The sequence below is a fragment of the Zingiber officinale genome, chromosome 3A (genome assembly GCF_018446385.1).
Source record: "Zingiber officinale cultivar Zhangliang chromosome 3A, Zo_v1.1, whole genome shotgun sequence".
NCBI lineage: Eukaryota > Viridiplantae > Streptophyta > Magnoliopsida > Zingiberales > Zingiberaceae > Zingiber > Zingiber officinale.
This window is the reverse complement of record NC_055990.1, coordinates 54,073,548-54,092,307: the sequence shown is the minus strand read 5'-3', so window position 1 is coordinate 54,092,307 and position 18,760 is coordinate 54,073,548. Positions and strand designations below refer to the sequence as shown.

At 43.3% G+C, this 18,760-nt stretch overlaps 2 protein-coding genes across 2 annotated transcripts; one reads left to right on the top strand and one right to left on the bottom strand.

The window, feature by feature from the left end:
• Positions 1-13,464: 13,464 nt before the first annotated feature.
• On the top strand, positions 13,465-14,851 carry LOC122051897 (SCF E3 ubiquitin ligase complex F-box protein grrA-like). Its single transcript, XM_042613215.1, has one exon. The coding sequence runs from the start codon at positions 13,541-13,543 to the stop codon at positions 14,621-14,623; it is 1,083 nt and encodes a 360-aa protein (XP_042469149.1). The 5' UTR covers positions 13,465-13,540; the 3' UTR covers positions 14,624-14,851.
• A 1,713-nt stretch (positions 14,852-16,564) lies between these two features.
• Positions 16,565-17,771, bottom strand: LOC122051898 (dehydration-responsive element-binding protein 3-like). Its single transcript, XM_042613216.1, has one exon. The coding sequence runs from the start codon at positions 17,343-17,345 to the stop codon at positions 16,689-16,691; it is 657 nt and encodes a 218-aa protein (XP_042469150.1). The 5' UTR covers positions 17,346-17,771; the 3' UTR covers positions 16,565-16,688.
• Positions 17,772-18,760: the final 989 nt, after the last annotated feature.

Genomic DNA, 18,760 nt, shown 5'->3' with positions numbered 1-18,760 from the left:
AGACATGTAGACATGGACAATGCAGGTGCAGTTGTCCATGCAGAGAGATACTGATCAGGGTCTGATCAGGTTGGATGAAGAAGAGTCAAGTAGGTCAAGGTTGACCGGATACTTGACTGGGAAGTCCTAACTGGGATGTTAGGCAGTCGGGAAATCCTGGTGAGTGAAGCCAGGTGAAAATCCTAGTGAGTGAAGCTAGGTGAAAGTGAAAGTCCTGGTGAGTGAAGTCAGGCAGTCGGAAAATCCTGGTGAGTGAAGCCAGGTGAAAATCCTAGTGAGTGAAGCTAGGTGAAAGTGAAAGCCCTGGTGAGTGAAGCCAGGCAATTGGAGAAAGTCCTGGTGAGTGAAGCTAGCCGCTTGGGAAAGACCTGGTGAGTGAAACCAGGCAGGGGAAATACCTAGTGAGTGAAGCTAGGCAGTTTGGAAGTCCTGGTGAGTGAAGCCAGGCAAGGGAAATCCAGATGGTTCAAGGTTGACCAGACATCTGGTGAAAAGTCCAAGCAGGGAGCTTGGCACGGGAAAAGTCCAAGTATGGAGACTTGGCACGGAGAAGACCAAGTTGGAGACTTGGCACGGAAAGTCAGAGAGGGCTCGGTAGCTCGTTCTCCGGACTAGGTCAAGAGAGGGCTCGGTAGCTCGTTCTCAGGACCATTTAGGGTTTAGGGCTGGAGCTCTAAACCTGGATCGGTCTGGTGACCGATCGGCGATCGCTGAGTATCGATCGATGCAGTGACCGATCGATAACAAGCGAAGGGTTACGAGGTCATCGATCGATGCGGAGACCGATCGAGGAGTTGAGCCAACTTTACGTGAGTGAACGATCGGGGACCGATCAGGTCTGATCGGTCTCCACGAGCGATCGAGACGCAACCACCTCTCTTACGAGGTGGGATCGTCGAGGACCGATCGGTGCTGATCGGTCCGGGACCCGATCGATACTGGACCGATCGAGCTTGACTGATCGGTCAGCTATCCGTTGGCTCTGGCGGTCTTACATCTTCTTCTTACGGCTTCTTTTCGCGGTGGATGCGGTATAAAAGAGGTGAGGGCTTCTCTGAGGTGCTACTTCTTCCTTCTTCTTCCTCACTGCTGTGCTCTTGAGCTTTGCTGAGCTCCGAAGCTTCGTGTGAGCTTCTTCGACTGAGTTGCTTGTTGGCATTCGTCCGTGAAGTTGGTGCTTCATCCGGGACTTCAGTCGACGAGAAGGCAAGCGAGTATATGTACATTCATTGTGTATTTTGTTCTTGCTCTTCTTTGTATTTCCATATTGCTGTTGCAAGCTATTATGGCGAGGTTTCTCCACTCACAAGGAGTATTTATTAGCCGGTTCTCCGGGGACTCATCTGCCGACGGATTGATAGGGCTCGTCCACCTTACGGACACGCCGAAGAGTAGGAGTATCACCTCCGAACCTCGTTACATCCATCGAGTTTGAGGTTTGTCTTCTTCCTTTTCGTTTCTACAGTTTCATTTCCGCTGCGCTAACCCTAATCGTAGGAAGAAACGCGAAGAATTTGGGGCGGCTATTCACACTCCCCCTCTCTAGCCGCGACCGTCGATCCTAACAAGTGGTATCAGAGCGAAGGTTGCTCTTCGTCGGATTAACACCCGAGGGAGCACAAGCTAGAGAATGGATCAACTTGGAGAAGACATCACGATTCCACCCTTCTACGATCGCGACGACTTCGCATATTGGAAGGTAAGAATGAAGTATTTTCTTATGACTAATCTAGTTAATTGGAGTTGTGTCCAAGTAAGTTTTACTCCTCCGGTGGATAAAGAAGGAGAACCTCTCGAGAAGAAGAAGTGGACGAAGGGACAAATCCACCAATCCATGATCAATGATGAGATAACGAAAATTCTTGAATTTTCATTACCTAATGATATGTTGTGCAAGATAGGTGGATACAACAATGCCAAGGAATTATGGAACAACTTGGCTAAGTTCCATGAGGAGAGCTCCACTTCAAGTCATGAAGAGGAGTCAAGTGAGTCAAGTAGCTCACTTCATGGAGGTAAGGAATTAGAAGTTGAGGGCTACTCAACATCTAAGGAAGAGGAGGAGGAGAGTTCTTCTTCAAGATTGGAGCAAGAAGAAGAAGCCTCTACTTCCGGAAGGGATGAAGAAGAAAGCATACAATCATCCTCAACCCTAGGTAACTCAAGCAATTTACTTTCAAGTAAATTACATATAATGTGCTTTGAGTGTAGGGAATATGGACATTACAAGAGTAAGTGTCCAAGGAGGATTAGGAAGACTCCACCGGCGCCAAAGGTCAAGAAAGCCGGAGTCCCGATACGCAAGGGTAAGGAGCATGTGGTGTGCTTCCAATGCAAGCAAAGGGGACATTTAGGAGCCAATGTTCGAGGGGGAGGCAACCTCACAAGGACAAGAGACCGAGCATGTCTATAGGGGGGGCTAAGGCAAACCCTAAGGTAATCTCTAAGGCACATTCTTGCAATTCTAGTAGGATGCATGCTAGTAGCCTTATTGCTATTGTCAATAATAATAAGCATGATAACTATAGTAACCGATACACGTGCTTAGGTGCCAAACATGTTAGCATAGATAAGGACAATACTAGAAAAACCAACCCTAGAATTAACTCATCTAAGGTTAAGGAAAACCTAGGTAGGAATCCCAAAACAACTAGACATATGCCTAGGTATATCTCAAAGAAAAATGATAAATTAAAGCTTGAGGTATTAGAGAAAGAAAATCAAGTCTTGAGGTCAAGACTTGACTCTCTAGAAAAGGCTCTTGAGGATTTGACTCTAGAGTCTAGGGGTCAAAAACCCAAGTCCAAGGACAAGGAAGGTTTGGGTCACAAACCTAAGTCCCAAGTGGTCAAGCCCACTTACCATGATGTTCCATTCGATTATGGAACAAAACCTAGGACTAGGAAGACCATCACCAAGGTCACAAGGGGAGTCACCCCTAGAGTTGATCTTGATGAGTCCCAAATGACCAAGGCTTCAAAGCCTAGGAGGGTCATTAGGAGGGTTGCTAGGGAAGTCATTCCTAGTGAATATTTAGTGAACCCAATGAGCTCAAATAGGTATTGGGTTCCTAAGAGCGTGATTCCATCACGCTAGATGGTTTAGGGTGTGCCAACCTTACTTGAATAGGTAGTTAACCTAATCATGGCAAAAGGTGGCACTTTAGGAATTTTCAAGGTGTAATCAAGCCTTGAAAATGAAATGAAAAGTTATTCCTAAGGTGATTAGGATGTGTCAACCACATTTGAGGAGTTTTCTAGAGTCCATCTAATTGGCACATAGTGATCTAAAAATATTTGGTATATAATTTTAGGTCTATTACACTTAGGAATATAGAACCTATGGCAAAATGATCTAAACTATCAAAAATGGCAACTAAGGCTAGAATTAGGTATCTTCTATACCTTTACATGTTATTTGCCATATATTGTTTGTCATATGCCATGTCATGACATCATATTTAATTTATTATTATTTGAAATGTCATGATAATGCTTAGGTTAGTTAAATGTCATGCTCTATTTAAGTTTCATACTTTATGACATGACATCATGACATTGGCACATGTTTTTACTTATGATATCATTATATGCCATGTCATCATCTTTTGCATTTAAAATCAATTAATTTGATTTAAGGACAAAAATACAATTTGATATGGAGATCAAATTATTGTTTAGAAAATGCATGAGAACTTAGCCTAAGATGACCTAAACTCATATCTCACATCAAAATTGACTTGGATGTATTTGATACACCTTAGATGTGTGTGAGATATTAGGATCATGAGTTAGGATCAAGATGCATAGTTCTTGTACCTAGATGAGCCTAATTCGAAATTGAGGATCATAGGGAAAGCTTGTGTACAAGTCATGTACATTTAGCCCTAAGATTGTGGTCCTAAATTAAATGGTTTAAAATCATTTCAAAGTTGATTTGAAAAACCTTGATGAAGCTTTTCTAGTGATAGCATTCATCATTGAGTAAGTTGATACAAAGATTGATTAACTTTGAGTTATTTCAAAATCTTTCGAACTTTGTATCAAGATTTGAAAATGGAAGTTATTTTCATAGAAAACTATTTTTTCTTGATAGTATATGTTATGAGGAATGTATCCTCAAAGTTTTACAATTTTTGGAATTTTCTGAAATTTTCTAAGTTTGGAATTTTCGGGAAATTGGGATATCGAATTTCGGGAGAAGGAATCAGAATTCGATCGGTCCAAGAATGGATCGGTCACGGGACCGATCCAGGGAAGTGGATCGGTCCGGGGACCGATCCGAGGTGTTCTGATCGGTCCGGTGACCGATCAGGCGTGCTGAATTTGCTGAAATTCGATTGTGGTCTGAAATTTCAGCTCGGGAATTGGTGTCTTAGAGTTCTAAAGGTTTGAAACTCTCCAAGACATTGTTGATGCAATGGTCAAGGGGAAGTTGACTTTTAGGGGGAGTTTTACCTATTGGTCAAGGGGAGTTGACCTTTAGGGGGAGTTGTCATGAGTGATATGGGATTATCACTAAATTGACTATTGACATTAGTATCAAGGGGGAAATTAAGGGTTTCAATGAAAGGTATGAGACTTTCATTAGGAAGAAACTCTTGACCTTGATTCACTCTTTTTGATGTGTGTCAAAAAGGGGGAGAATGGAGAATGTCTAGAGAATGTTCAAGGAAGAACATTGGAGTTAGTGGGAGAGTTTGTTGATCACAACGAGTAAAGTTGTGAACAACGATAACTTACTCTTCAGGGGGAGAGTTTGTTGATGTGTGCCAATAGGGGGAGAATGAAGGGTTTAAGTTAGGCCTTCATTATCTAAGAAGGAGGTTGCCTTCTTAGAAGGAGAATGTAAGGTTGTAACTTATGTTTCATTACCTAGTGGCATGAAGAAAGTTGAGGCTATTGGATTAGCCTAACTTAAAGGTATTGTCAAACATCAAAAAGGGGGAGATTGTTGGTGCAATTTCCAGTAGGTCAAGGTTGACCTAGTTGACCAAGCGTAAACCTTGGTCATGGTTTCGATGTTTGACAATACAGAAAGATATGTAGACATGGACAATGCAGGTGCAGTTGTCCATGCGGAGAGATACTGATCAGGGTCTGATCAGGTTGGATGAAGAAGAGTCAAGTAGGTCAAGGTTGACCGGATACTTGACTGGGAAGTCCTAACTGGGATGTTAGGCAGTTCGGGAAATCCTGGTGAGTGAAGCCAGGTGAAAATCCTAGTGAGTGAAGCTAGGTGAAAGTGAAAGTCCTGGTGAGTGAAGCCAGGCAGTTGGAGAAAGTCCTGGTGAGTGAAGCCAGGTGAAAATCCTAGTGAGTGAAGCTAGGTGAAAGTCAAAGTCCTGGTGAGTGAGGCGGGAAGACTCTGGTGAGTGAAGCTAGGCGCTTGGGAAAGACACGGTGAGTGAAGCCAGGCAGGGGAAAGACCTAGTGAGTGAAGCTAGGCAGTTTGGAAGTCCCGGTGAGTGAAGCCAGGCAAGGGAAATCCAGATGGGTCAAGGTTGACCAGACATCTGGTGAAAAGTCCAGGGAGCTTGGCACGGAAAAGTCCAAGTATGGAGACTTGGCACGGAGAAGACCAAGTTGGAGACTTGGCACGGAAAGTCGGAGAGGGCTCGGTAGCTCGTTCTCCGGATGTGGTCAGAGAGGGCTCGCTAGCTCGTTCTCCGGATGGGCAGTCGGAGAGGGCTCGGTAGCTCGTTCTTGGACTAGGTCAAGAGAGGGCTCGTAGCTCGTTCTCGGGACCATTTAGGGTTTAGAGTGGAGCTCTAAACTGGATCGATCAGTGACCGATCCAGATCTGCTGAGTATCGGTTGTGCAGTGACCGATCGGATAACAAACGAAGGGTTACAGAAGTCATCGATCGGTGCGGAGACCGATCGGAGGAGTTGAACCAACTTTCGTGAGTGAATCGATCTGGGACCGATCGGCGAGTCGATCGGTCTCCACGAATGATCGAGACGCAGCCACCTCTCTTACAGAGGTGGGATCGGTGGACCGATCGGTTGGGGCCTGATCGGTCCCGGGACCGATCGAGGCCTGGACCGATCGAGGCTTGACTGATCGGTCTGAACTATCCGTTGGTCTGGGTCTTACATCTTCTCTGTCTTACGGCTTCTTCTTGGTGGATGCGGTATAAAAGAGGTGAGGGCTTCTCTGAGGTGCTACTTCTTCCTTCTTCTTCCTCCTCGGAACTGAGCTGTTGTTCTGAGCTTTGCTGAGCTCCGAAGCTTCGTGTGAGCTTCTTCGACTGAGTTGCTTGTTGGCATTCGTTCGTGAAGTTGGTGCTTCATCCGGGACTTCAGTCGACGAGAAGGCAAGCGAGTATTTGTACATTCATTGTGTATTTTGTTCTTGCTCTTCTTTGTATTTCCATATTGCTGTTGCAAGCTATTGTGGCGAGGTTTCTTCACCCACAAGGAGTATTTATTAGCCGGTTCTCCGGGGACTCATCCACCGACGGATTGATAGGGCTCGTCCACCTTACGGACACGCCGAGGAGTAGGAGTATCACCTCCGAACCTCGTTATATCCATCGAGTTTGAGGTTTGTCTTCTTCCTTTTCGTTTCTATGGTTTCATTTCCGCTGCACTAACCCTAATCGTAGGAAGAAACGCGAAGAATTTGGGGCGGCTATTCACACCCCCCGCCTCTCTAGCCGCGACCGTCGATCCTAACATTTAGGACTTGGGTGTGATAACAAGCTCACTTATAACTTATCAGAATAACACGAGAATCTAGACTTGTCATTTTAACTTTAATTAGCCTACATTTATTGAGTATAAATTTTCACAAGTTACATCAATTCAATACAAACATATTCTCAAGCTCGATAAGGCTGTAGATGATTCGTATTTCATGATCGATCTAAGTTCTTTCCTTCCAAGTCTTGGAGATAATAAGATGCTAAGCTGAACTTTCATACCACTTTGTATGGTCCACCTCACTGTGGCTCCAGTTTACTGATCTCGCCAATTGACTTAATCCTCTTCCAGACTAGATCGCTTACCTAGAAAATGTGGGGATAACCCTTTGATTATAGTTCTGTTTCATTCGCTATCGATATACCATCAGCCAATCGACTGCTTTATCCCTAACTTCGTTTAAAAGATCAAGTCCCATAAGTCGTCGATTAAAATTATCTTCATCGTATAATTACCTTCGATCAAACTCTATACCAACCTCCACTAATACAGCTGCCTCTCCACTGTACACCAAATGGAAAGGGGTTATACCCGTGATATCTTAGGGCATAGTGCGGTATGCCCACAACACACTGGGAAATTCATCGACCGAACTTTCTCCAAGATGGTTGAGCCAAGTTTTGAGTCCTCTGATAATTTATCTATTGGTGACCTCTACTTGGCCATTCATTTTGGGGTAAGCTATTGAAGTAAAAAACTTATAGAATATCATAACTTGCACACCATTCTTGGATCTTCTGCCCTTCAAACTATCTTCCATTATTTGAGACAAGTTTATAAATAATCGACACACGATGTTTTGTCAAAGGAACTTGATGATCATCCGCTCTGTTATCTTGCCCAACGGTTCGAGTTCCATCCACTTGGACAAATAATCCACGACTACTAAGAGGAACTTTCTCGGACCATACGTCATCGGAAAGGGTCCCACTATATCCATTCCTCATTGGTCGAACGGAATGTTTTAATGTTTTTGACATAATAAACAAGTTAATACAAGCCAAGCTAAGTCCCCTTGCAAGGTGGACCAAAAGCACCCAACTAGTAGAATTTTCTAAGCAAGTGATCGACTGTCTTGATGACTTCCACATGAATCTTGATACACTTCTTGTAAAATATATTGTATGTCATCTGATCCAACACAATTGAGCAATGAATTAGAAAATGCTCTCTTGTATAAGTGATCTCCCACCAATGTGAATTGATTGACTCTTTTCCTAATTATCCATGCTTGCTCGTGATCAGTAGGTAAAATTCCTTATTGGAGGAACAAAATCAAAGATGCCCGCCAATCACTTTGCATTTCTTCTTCAGCTTGTTGCTCAATGTGAGCAATCAATAATTTTTGCTCGACCGTCTTATCCAGTATCCAAGGGCTTAGGGGACTGGCCAACTCATTTGTGTACTATTTCTTCAAGCAAGGAATTTTCTGTAGCACAACTTCTTGAAATCCTACTTTTAGTTTCTCAAACACCTCCGCATACAACTTCAACCGATCTTTATTTATTTTGAAATTGTCCAATAGTTGTTGAGCTGTCAGTTGGGAATCCGAATAAATCAGGACTCGGGATGCTCCCACATGTTTTGCTGCCTGCATACCGACTATTAATGCTTCATATTCCACTTTATTGTTGGTAGCCTGATACTCCAATAGAACAGACAATTGCATTTTGTCTTCATGCGGTGATATTATAAGAATCCAGACTCCATTGTCCCGCTTAGTAGACGATTCGTCCATATACATCTTCCAAGTCTCTTCTAGCTCGGGACTTTCTATTTCCGTCACAAAATCGACTAAGGCTTAAACTTTGATGGCCAATCGAGGTTGATACTGAACGGCGTATTCACTTAGTTTAATGGTTCACTTAATCAAATTCTCGACGCTTTTGGGTTGACAAGTCCTCAACCCAAGGTGCAGTTAATTAACATAATTATAGGATGAGAAAGTAAGTAAGGATGTAACCTCTGATTAGCTAAGACCATCTTGTATGCCAACTTCTCGAGAGTAGTGTAGCAACATTCAGTATCTTTTAATAAATGACTTAAAAAATACACACATTGTTGTTAATTGCCGTCCTGAAGTACCAACACCGATCCGACAACCCTTTTAGTGGTAGAAAAGTATACCCAGAGCAGCTCACCCGTCGTAGGCTTTGTAAGTATAGGTAAAGTAGATAAATAATCCTTAAGCTCCTTCAGCACCTTATCATACTCTGCTTTCCATTGAAATTTTATGGTTTGGTGGAGTATCTTGAAGAACGGTAGGCTCTGATCGGATGATCTTGAGATAAATCAGGACAAAATTATGATTCATCCGGTTAGGTGTTGTGCTTCATTCAAATTGTGCGATGGGAACATATCTTATATAGTCTTTACCTTACTCGAGTTTGCTTCAATTCCCCGCTCTATCATGATATAGCCGAGGAAGCGTCCGCTCTTGACCTCAAATAAGCATTTATTAGGGTTTAGCTTGAGCCCATACTTCCTTCGAGTGCGGCATGTCTCCTCTATATCTGCACACAAATCGATCGCTCAGAGGGATTTGATTAGTATTTCATCTACATATACCTCGATATTTCTACTGATCTGCCTTCGGAACACTTTATTCATAAGTTGTTGGTATGTTTTTCCTATATTCTTTAGCCTAAATGACATGACATTATAACAGTATGTTTCTTCAGCAATGATAAAGATAAGCTTTTCTTGATATTCTTTTGACAGAAGGATTTGATGGTAGTCTTGATATGCATCCAACATGCATATCACCTTGTAGCTAGTAGTTAAGTCGATCACTTGATTGATGCATGACAGAGGGTAGTAATCTTTTGAAAATGCCTTGTTTAAATCTCTGAAGTCAATGCATACTTGTCACTTATTCCTGGGCTTGGACACCAATACCACATTTGGAAACCAGCTTAGGAATTGTACTTCATGAATATGCCAAGTTTCAAGTAGCTTGTCCACCTCTGCTCGGATAATTTGATTCTTCTCAGCTCTGAAATCTCTCTTCCTCTATTTAACAGGTCGAGCGCCCGAGCAGACGTGTAGTGCATGTTCCATTATTATCGATAAGATACCTGTGAGTTCATGGGGCGTCCAAGTGAAGATGTCGTTATTACACGTCAAACAGTTAATCAACTTTGCTCTATTCTCGAGGTTTAGATTCAGCTGCTATTTGCATAATGGCCTCCGGTCAGCTGTGACGAATCCATACTTGCTCTTTTTCTTCATAGACTAGGGTCGGAGAGCCTCTTGAATGACATTAATTTCTACATACTGATTTTTCTAAATGGCGCGAGCTTCAGTGTTCACTACTTCCACATAACATTTATGTGCTACCAGTTGATTTCCTTTTACCACGCCGATCGAGTCATTAACGAGAAATTTTATCTTTTGGCAGAAGGTGGAGATGACAACTTAGAACTCATTCAGAGCCAATCGGTCCAAAATTACATTATAAATTGGAGGTGCATCAATCACGATGAAATTTGACCGACGGGTCCTCATGATGGGCTTCTCCTCTAGAGCGATATCCAGTTGGATTTATTTGATCGGCTGCACCTCGTTGCTAGTGAACCCGTACAGCGGTGTTGTCATTGGCTGGAGTTCACTCTTCTCTAACTGAAGTTGCTCGGATGCTTTCTTAATAAAAGCACCTCATGATGATGTTTACCGATCTACCTATATCAATAAAAGTATGATGAATATTATGATTGGCTATCACAACATTAATAATCAAAACATCATCATGGGATATCTCCACCCCCACCAAGTCTTTAGGACAAAAACTAATCTCTAGTCCTTGTATTTTTTCTTTGTTGTATTTGACTGCATAAATCTCAAGTTGGCGAGCGTATGACTTTTTGGCTCAATTGGAATTGCCGTCAGTCGGACCACTTGCTATCATATTAATGTCCTCCTGAGCGGCGTTGCCATGATTTTCTTCTTCTCTAATCAACTGTCGAGGTTGCTTTGCAGAGGCCCGAGCCGGTACTTAGTTATTTCTTTGTTGGGCACTTTATTGGTTCTGATCGACCCTTATAGGGCTCTGGTCTGGGGGTCCGTTCAGTTGGCGATAACGCTGACAGTTAGGAAAGGGGATCACTGGAGAAACTCGTGATTAGCCGATCAGCATGACTCTTGATTATAATGGTAGCAAGCTTCTGTATTATGAGTTCCTGAGCGGTGGTAGATGCAAAACATAGAAATTCATTGTTGGGGGTCGGGGAAGCGTGCCCGCTCTTCTACATGTTGGACTACATGTGGCCTTAGGTTATGGTCCTTTAGGTGGCAAAGTAGGAAGGGGTGCTTGACGCTCGGGCGCAGAGGCATGGGTACAAGGAGTAACATCCTTTATCCAAGCAGATTGAGCTTCTTTCATGTTGATGTACTTGGTGGTTTGTTCGAACAGATGATCAAAGTCCTTCGGAGGCTTCTTAATGAGGGATCGGAAGAACTCGACATCGGTGAGCTCTTGGGAGAAGGTGCACACTAGAATTTCAGGGTGGCCGAGAGGACATCCATGACTACTAGATTGAATTTCTTGATGTAAGTCTTCAGTGTCTCTTTGGGTCCTTGCTTGAGAGAAAGCAGACTCAGTGTCGTCTTGTGGTAATGATGACTGTTGACAAAGTGATGTAGAAAATCTTTGTGAAAGTCCTTAAAATAGCATATGGACTTGGTCAGGAGTCGGTTAAACCATCTCTGTATCGAGCCAAATAAGATGGTGAGAAACGCTTGACACTTGACTCCATCTGTATATTAATGGAGGATAGCTATATTTTTAAATTTGAGTAAGTGATCATTGGAGTTGGTCGTTCCTCCATATTCTCCGATCGATAGGGGTAAAAAATGAGCTGATAATTTATCTTCCAAGATTTCTTGGAAGAACGGTATGCTTACCCCCTCGGGGGAGCTATTGGTCATCGAAACTTTGCCTTTTCGAAGATCACAAGCAGGTGCATTCTTAGAAGATGATCCTTGGGGCCTCTCCTCTCATCCCATGTCATCAAGAGGTATACGGAATAACGCCCGGTGATATGCTATCGGCATTACTAGGAGGCTGGCTGGATGCACATGTGCTTACGGGGAGGCGGCCGGGGGAGGCTGGATTGGTTAGAATCCAGTTTGGCCTTCCACTCGAATATCGCGCTCGGCCTAATGGTCGATCACAGACATAGCGGGATCGTTCTGAAGAGGGCACTTGGTCACTACTTGCTACTGTTGCACCATTCTAGTCGCTCGGGCAATTATTAATAGTTCTAAATCTTCCTGCAACAAAGTTACTATAGTGAGTCATCCAGTCTCATCCATCTTCAAGTCTTGGATGCAAGTGAAGTTCCCACAGACGACACTAAATATGATTATGTCCGAAAACTGAGAATATGACTACTGCCTGGGAAGGTAGCTTTGATGTTGACTACTTGAAGACTCTAATTCAGCAAAAAGTGGCTCCGAGTGATCCTGCATGTCAAAAGGAGAGTTAGTGTCTGGGTAAGGCAAGAGGTCCTCAACGTAGGCCCTCTGACGCTCAAGTCAGTGATTGAGTCAAGTAGATGAACAATAGGATGAACAATAGCTAGGAATGTGTAAAATTGCGTAGCATCATGTGCTTGTGCCCGGTGATGGAGACCTCTTTATAGTGTTACTGTTTACCTATGCATGAATCTTAAAGCCCGTCCAAAAAAGGACAGACTATAAAGATGCCCTCGCACCTTTCCTAAAATGGACCCACAATTTCTGTATTTGACAGGGAGGAAGCTTCTAATGTATAGCTTGCAGGTAAAATATTCTTTGTCCTCCATGACACATAATGCCAAAAAGGAATATAAGGTTATTGGGTTGAGAGACCCATAATATACTTACATGACCAACCGACTGAGTTTCTCCTGTAACACGATCGACAATCGCTCATAAGGACTAGCCAATCAGACTTATAGAGTGTTGTCGAGAACTCGTCCTTTACTCGGCCTATTTGTTTAGCCAAAAGGGTTCAATTCAGATCAAACATTAATTTTGTTCGATCAGGCTATAGTTCCGATCAGTTGGGCTACTTTACTAGGTTACTTAATCGTGCTATCTTCAAGTAGTAAATAAGTCTTAGCTCTATAGAGTGCTGACTCTTCTTGAGTTATTCATCAATATTTAGAGACTTGGCATCCGACCGACCCATAACCTCTCGGCTGAGATAATCTACTGTGCTAACTTCAAAGGTTGACCCTTCTTTAACTTTGACCATCATGTCAATCGACCCTCTTCCAATCGGCTGGACTACTCGACTCGACTAGTTTATCGTGCTATCTTCAAGTGACAAATAAGTCTTGACTCTAGAAAGTGCTGACTTGTCTTGAGTTATTCATCAATATTTAGCGACTCAACGTCCGAATGAGCAATGGTTCGATTGGATAACCTGATGGACTCAACGTCTGATCAACCCAATGGCTCGGTGGAATAACCTCTCAGCCAAGATGGTCGACTATACTGACTTCAAAGATTGACTAGCTCTATATTATCTGTCATATCAACTTTCATTAGGCATGATGAATCATCTCAAAATTAATGGATTTGAAAAACTAAATATAGGATGTCAAAAATTAATAATAATAATAATAATAATAATAATAAAAGATCGATCTCTTTTTTAATGTTACTTTATGCTTCTTTTAATTGATAAAAAATATCTCATTGTTTTGGGCCTTGTCGTAAAGTTTGGGAACTCAAGACAGTGGATGATGAAAATCTTACTGTCGGGCTCAAGAGATGGGCTGGCCCAGCAGTTGATCAAGGGCCTACCCTGGATGTTCTTCTCTGATCTTGCGGAAAGCTAGCCGGCCATGGAGCGGCTCGGCGACGACGAGTTGACGCTGGTGCTGCGGGGCCTCGACCAGCAGCGCGACCGTAAGTCCTGTGCCAGAGTCTGCCGGCAATGGCGTCGGATCGAAGCCCTCACCCGCACTTCCCTCCGCGTCATCGACCCCTTCTCCCTCCCGCAATTCCTCCCCCGCTTCCCTAACCTCACCGCCCTCCGGACCGACACCCCCATCTCCGATGCCCATCTCCACCTCATCGCACGCTCCTGCCCCGATCTCCGTTCCCTAATCTTCAACGTCCGCCGTAGCCTGACCGACCTCCCAGAGAAACCCCAATCGGACGATCTCACTGACACCGGCCTGGGCGCCCTAGCCCTAGGCTGCCAGAAGCTGCAACACATCGCTTTGAGGAATCGGCGCGGAGTCGGAGACTCCGGAGTCGTGGATCTGGTGAAGCGCGCCAGCGATTTATCCGACATCGATCTGGCTTGGTGCAGCAAGGTCTCGGACAGAGCGGTGGCCGAAATCGGAAACTTGACCTCCTTGTTCGTCCTCTGCCTCCGCGGCTGCTTCTTGGTCACCGACATCGGATTGACTCATCTGGCCAATCGGCCGTCATCGAGGACCCTGACAGCGTTGGACCTCTCCGAATGCGATCGGATCACTGACGCAGGTGTTTGCGAGTTAAAGATGCTGCCTTGTCTGGAAAAACTGAGCCTCGCAGACTGCGGCCCGAAGGTTACAGACGTCGGAGGCTCCGCCATTGCATCAATCGACGCCCTGCGGAGTCTGGACTTGTCCTGGCTGATCAACCTGTCGGATGCCACGCTCTTTGAGCTATCTCGGAAATGCAAGAAGTTGGAGGAGCTCAACGTGACGGGCTGCGAGTTGATTACTGGTGCGGGAGTTCTTGCCTTCTCGAACCACGCTTACATGAAGAACCTTGTCCTGGCTTCTTGCTACGGCGTGTCGATGGAAGATGTGGTGCAGACGGTGAGGGCGAGTCCGTTGCTAAGGTACGTAGGGTTGGACAAATCGCTGAGGGGTTGGATGTCGACCACCGTGCAGGAGAACATTGGTCCTAGCTACGAAATATACTGGCTGTAAGACATCTCTGCGAAGTTCAGCAAAATTTTGATCCTGCAGGTACAATGCCGCCTCCATTTTCTTTTGATGATATTTTTCACATAATGCTTGGTATTCATCAAAAGATTAATATTCTTCCCCTAATATGATCAACTGTGAAACATTCATACATGATTTACATAGTTTCACAGTTCTTGTCTAACAGGAAAAAAAGTTCTTTATGATTAGTTTCTATTGGGATTGGAATTATTATCTTCTTATTTGTTCTGTTCTTATTCCAAGTAGTCTATGACATAAAGATACATAGAGAGACGACCTTTATAGATGCAACACATTATCATTGTGGCTCATCATGATCGCCGACTTAATTGTGGCCATTGAATTGTGTAATTGCCTCCCTAACCACCTCTTCTTCATGATATTGCCTATCCACCTTTTCCCTCGTGCTACGGAACATGCAACCACAAGATGCTCAGCTTCTAGACTGTTTATCACGAACGCTTTCTGATTTATCTTAATGACCGATAAAACCAGATCAATTTCAAATTCGATGTTATCTGATTCAATATTCTTTTATTGCCTATCCTCCTGCTCCAAATGCCCCACCACCATCCAAAATGGACCACGGGAGCTTCCGGTGGCAATCCACTAAGCTCAATCTCCTTAACATCCTATTTAATTTTTCTGTTCTAGTTTTTTTTATTTGATTGTTACAACTTTCGCAGATAACGCATGTTGCCATAAATTTTTTTTGTTGCAAAATCTTTTGCAATGAACTAATTCGTGACGAACATTGAAAAATCTTATAATGATGAACAAGATGAGTCTTTATGATGGTGCCTTGAATTTTTATAATGGTTTGACTAGGTCGATCTAGTTGATTGTGTTAACTACTCTGTTTGGCTTGATTAGGTCAATGAGATCATCAACTTGCATGACCTATGCTTGGCTCGATTAATGAGTTTGATTGCTCGGTTTACCTAGTCTAATTGATCTAAAAGGCTCTCCTAGCCCATTTTTTGTATATGCTTCACTCAGTCGGCCCCATGTGCCTTTGGTTCAATTACAAGTTTGATTTGATTTGATTGCTTGGCTTACCTTGTCTAATTGACCTAGAGGCTCTTCTAGGCACTCACTCAACTCCATGTGCCCTTGGTCCAATTACAAGTTTGATTTGATCGCTTGGCTTAGTAGACTAGACTAAGAGAGGAGACTAATATTTTAAAATTATTTTTTAAATACTAAAGTATTTATTTAAATCGTCCAAATTTATTCTATAAAAAATATGGGTAAATCTCAATGGTGCCAGCTAGAAAATGAATATAAATATTTAAACAATACATTTATTTTAAAAATATAATTAATTATTAATATAGAGAAATAATTTTTTAAAATTAAATATAACAATAGATTAAAAACAAAAGGATATAATTGACTTATAAAATATTATATTATTTGAACATCTTTAATAATAATAATTTTAAAAATTAGAAAAGAGTCCATTTTAACTGGTTAGATTTTATCCATGTCGTACTATTCAAAAAATATACATAATAGAATAATCGTGTTCAATCGGCCAAATGACGCGTCTTCGTGTTCTCTCGTTGATTGGATGGTTATGATATCCTCGTGATGTGTACTATATCCTTGAGGTATGATTTAATCCGTCTAATTGATGAGGAGATACGTTATTTTAGGAACAGAAAATCTCAACTCGGCAAAGAGAGCAGGGAAAAGTTTACGTGAATCAATGAATGGCCGTGGATTCACAGGGAGTCATCGCTGCTGCTGTTGCTGCCGCTGCGAACTTATGATTCACCTTATCGGTGTGTTTTTAAAGCCGTCTAAAAAGTTAAAATCACAAGAAATTTAGAAGGTTTTTACAAAGGTGGAGAACACTTCGTTAAGCATGGAGAATTAACACGGGAAATAGAGAACTAGGGAGGGAACTGAGATTAAATGGAACTTTAAAGGCCCTTAATTAAGCCCCTAATTATGAAAAACAAAAAACTGAAAGGGCATCAGAGAAGATTAAGTAGCAATGATGCATTGATTATAGGCGGTCTTAATTAGCGTTTAGTAATACTTAGAAGCTGGTGGGAAAAAAGGCATCCGGTGAGTCGATCCACGGCGGCAGCAGCGGATCCACATCCACCCACGAGTCGACCCTGTCGTCGTACAGAAACTCGCCTCCGGAATCGGCCGAGTCGAGAAAGCGGCACCCGTCGAGACACGGCAGCTCCACGATCTCCCCCAGCTCGTCGGGCTCCGCCCCGTCCACCGCCACCGCCGGGGGCTGCGCCGCGCGGTCTCCCAGGTCGCCCGCGGCTGCCTTGGCAGCCGCGGCCTGAACGTCGCGCGGAGACAGGGTAGCCGGACGGGGCAGCGAACCGGCGAGCTCCGGGAAGTTGAGCACGGCGGCGGAGCCCTTGATGCTGAGCGCCGCCACGTCGTGGGCGCGCGCCGCCATCTCCGCCGTCGGGAACGTCCCCAACCAGATGCGCGACTGCTTGCGCGGCTCCCGGATCTCCGACACCCACTTCCCCCAACTCCGCATCCGCACGCCGCGGTACAGCGGATGCCTTCTCCGGCCGCACACCCGCGGCTTGGCGGACAGGCCGCCGGCCTCCTTCCGCGACGCTGTTGCGCTCCGGCCTCCTGAAGGAGGAGGCGGATGCGAAGAGAAGGAAGACATGGAATTGGTGCTGCTCTCGGGTTCAGAAGAGCTCGGTGGATCCGCCATTAATGGCAAAATGCTATCTTTTCCCTTCCTTTTCCTATCGCACTCGCCCCGCTCTAGTTTGTAAACGGTGGCCGCACGGCAAAAATCTAACTTCAGAGAGGGTGGTCCATCAGGCCCAGTTTACCTGAAACAAGTAAACTTAGCGCAAACAGACAACGGCAATGGAGACCCCAAAACTTTCAGAGAAGGACCGATACTAGATAAAGTGAGCGAGAGAGAGGATGAAGAAGATGTGAACTGAAGGGAAGAGTATTAATAACAGAGAATGTGATATGATATCTAAATTAACAATGGCCCTTTACTTAAAAGCCTCTGATCTGCTCATTAATATTTGTTTTTTCTCTCGATGTTCTTCCTTTCACTCAATTCCCTCTCTTCGCAGGAGTACTCATGCATCTGCCCCCCACCAATTATGAATCCTCATTATGCTCTTTAATTTCATCTACTAAACTGGGCTATTAATCTCTGTTCGTACCTAGTTTAGACAACGCACAACGCCTAGCTCGATATATTTGTATCTCATCGGGCTTCTCTCTCACATGACTTTTGTAAACAATGAACGGATTAAAACATTGCCACAATTGAGCCTCATCTTCTTCAGTGGTCCCTTGAGGGTTTGTGTTAGCAATATATCGTACGTCTTCGGCTAGTGATTTTTCAACAATAATTGATCACAGAGAGCAACACTCTGTTTTGAAAATTAATACACTGTAATATTTTTCTTTGAATGTAACATCATATTGGTTCTAAGTTTCGCTCAGTTACTAAATATATGAGATAATAATTAAAATAGTCATGGGTTGAAATTCGTCTTTTGTCATCTTAAATGTGTAATGTTATTTTTTTAAATATAACACCATAATAATTAATGGGAGGAATAAAATAAAAAATAAATACATTATTTTATAAAAAAAAAATCTAAAAATTAAATGTATTTTTTTTAAAAGAATTTTATAATTTTAAATGCGTTTTGACTATTTGTTGGAATGGGATCAAAGGTTAGTGACCTCCTCGATTAATGCTGAGAAAGGGTTGGAAGGGATGCCCATCTCATTGGTCATCTTATTTGATAGTGATTTGACCACTACGGGGACCAAAAAGACAGGTCCGTAATCGAGAACTCACTGCTCCATGGTACACATTATGAAACTTCTAAACTTTCAGTGTTACTCTGAGCGTGCATGTGGCTCAATGCAGTCCACTAAATCTACACCTTATTTATTCTTCAGGAACGACAAAAGAATCAACGATCAGTACTGCCATCGTACCTCCCAAATGCTACTGTGGCTTGTGTGCATCTGAAACTTGTGGTGTCCAACTAGGACGATCCAGAAGAGCTTGAAGATTAATTCGAGTTTCTAATACTCAAAATCATGAGCTTATTTTATTTGAAGTATTAGAACAGCAATTTTCAT

Excerpts from the sequence above, each read along its gene's own strand:
- LOC122051897 (XM_042613215.1), top strand. The coding sequence starts at position 13,541 with ATGGAGCGGCTCGGCGACGACGAGTTGACGCTGGTGCTGCGGGGCCTC.
- LOC122051898 (XM_042613216.1), bottom strand. The coding sequence starts at position 17,345 with ATGGCGGATCCACCGAGCTCTTCTGAACCCGAGAGCAGCACCAATTCC.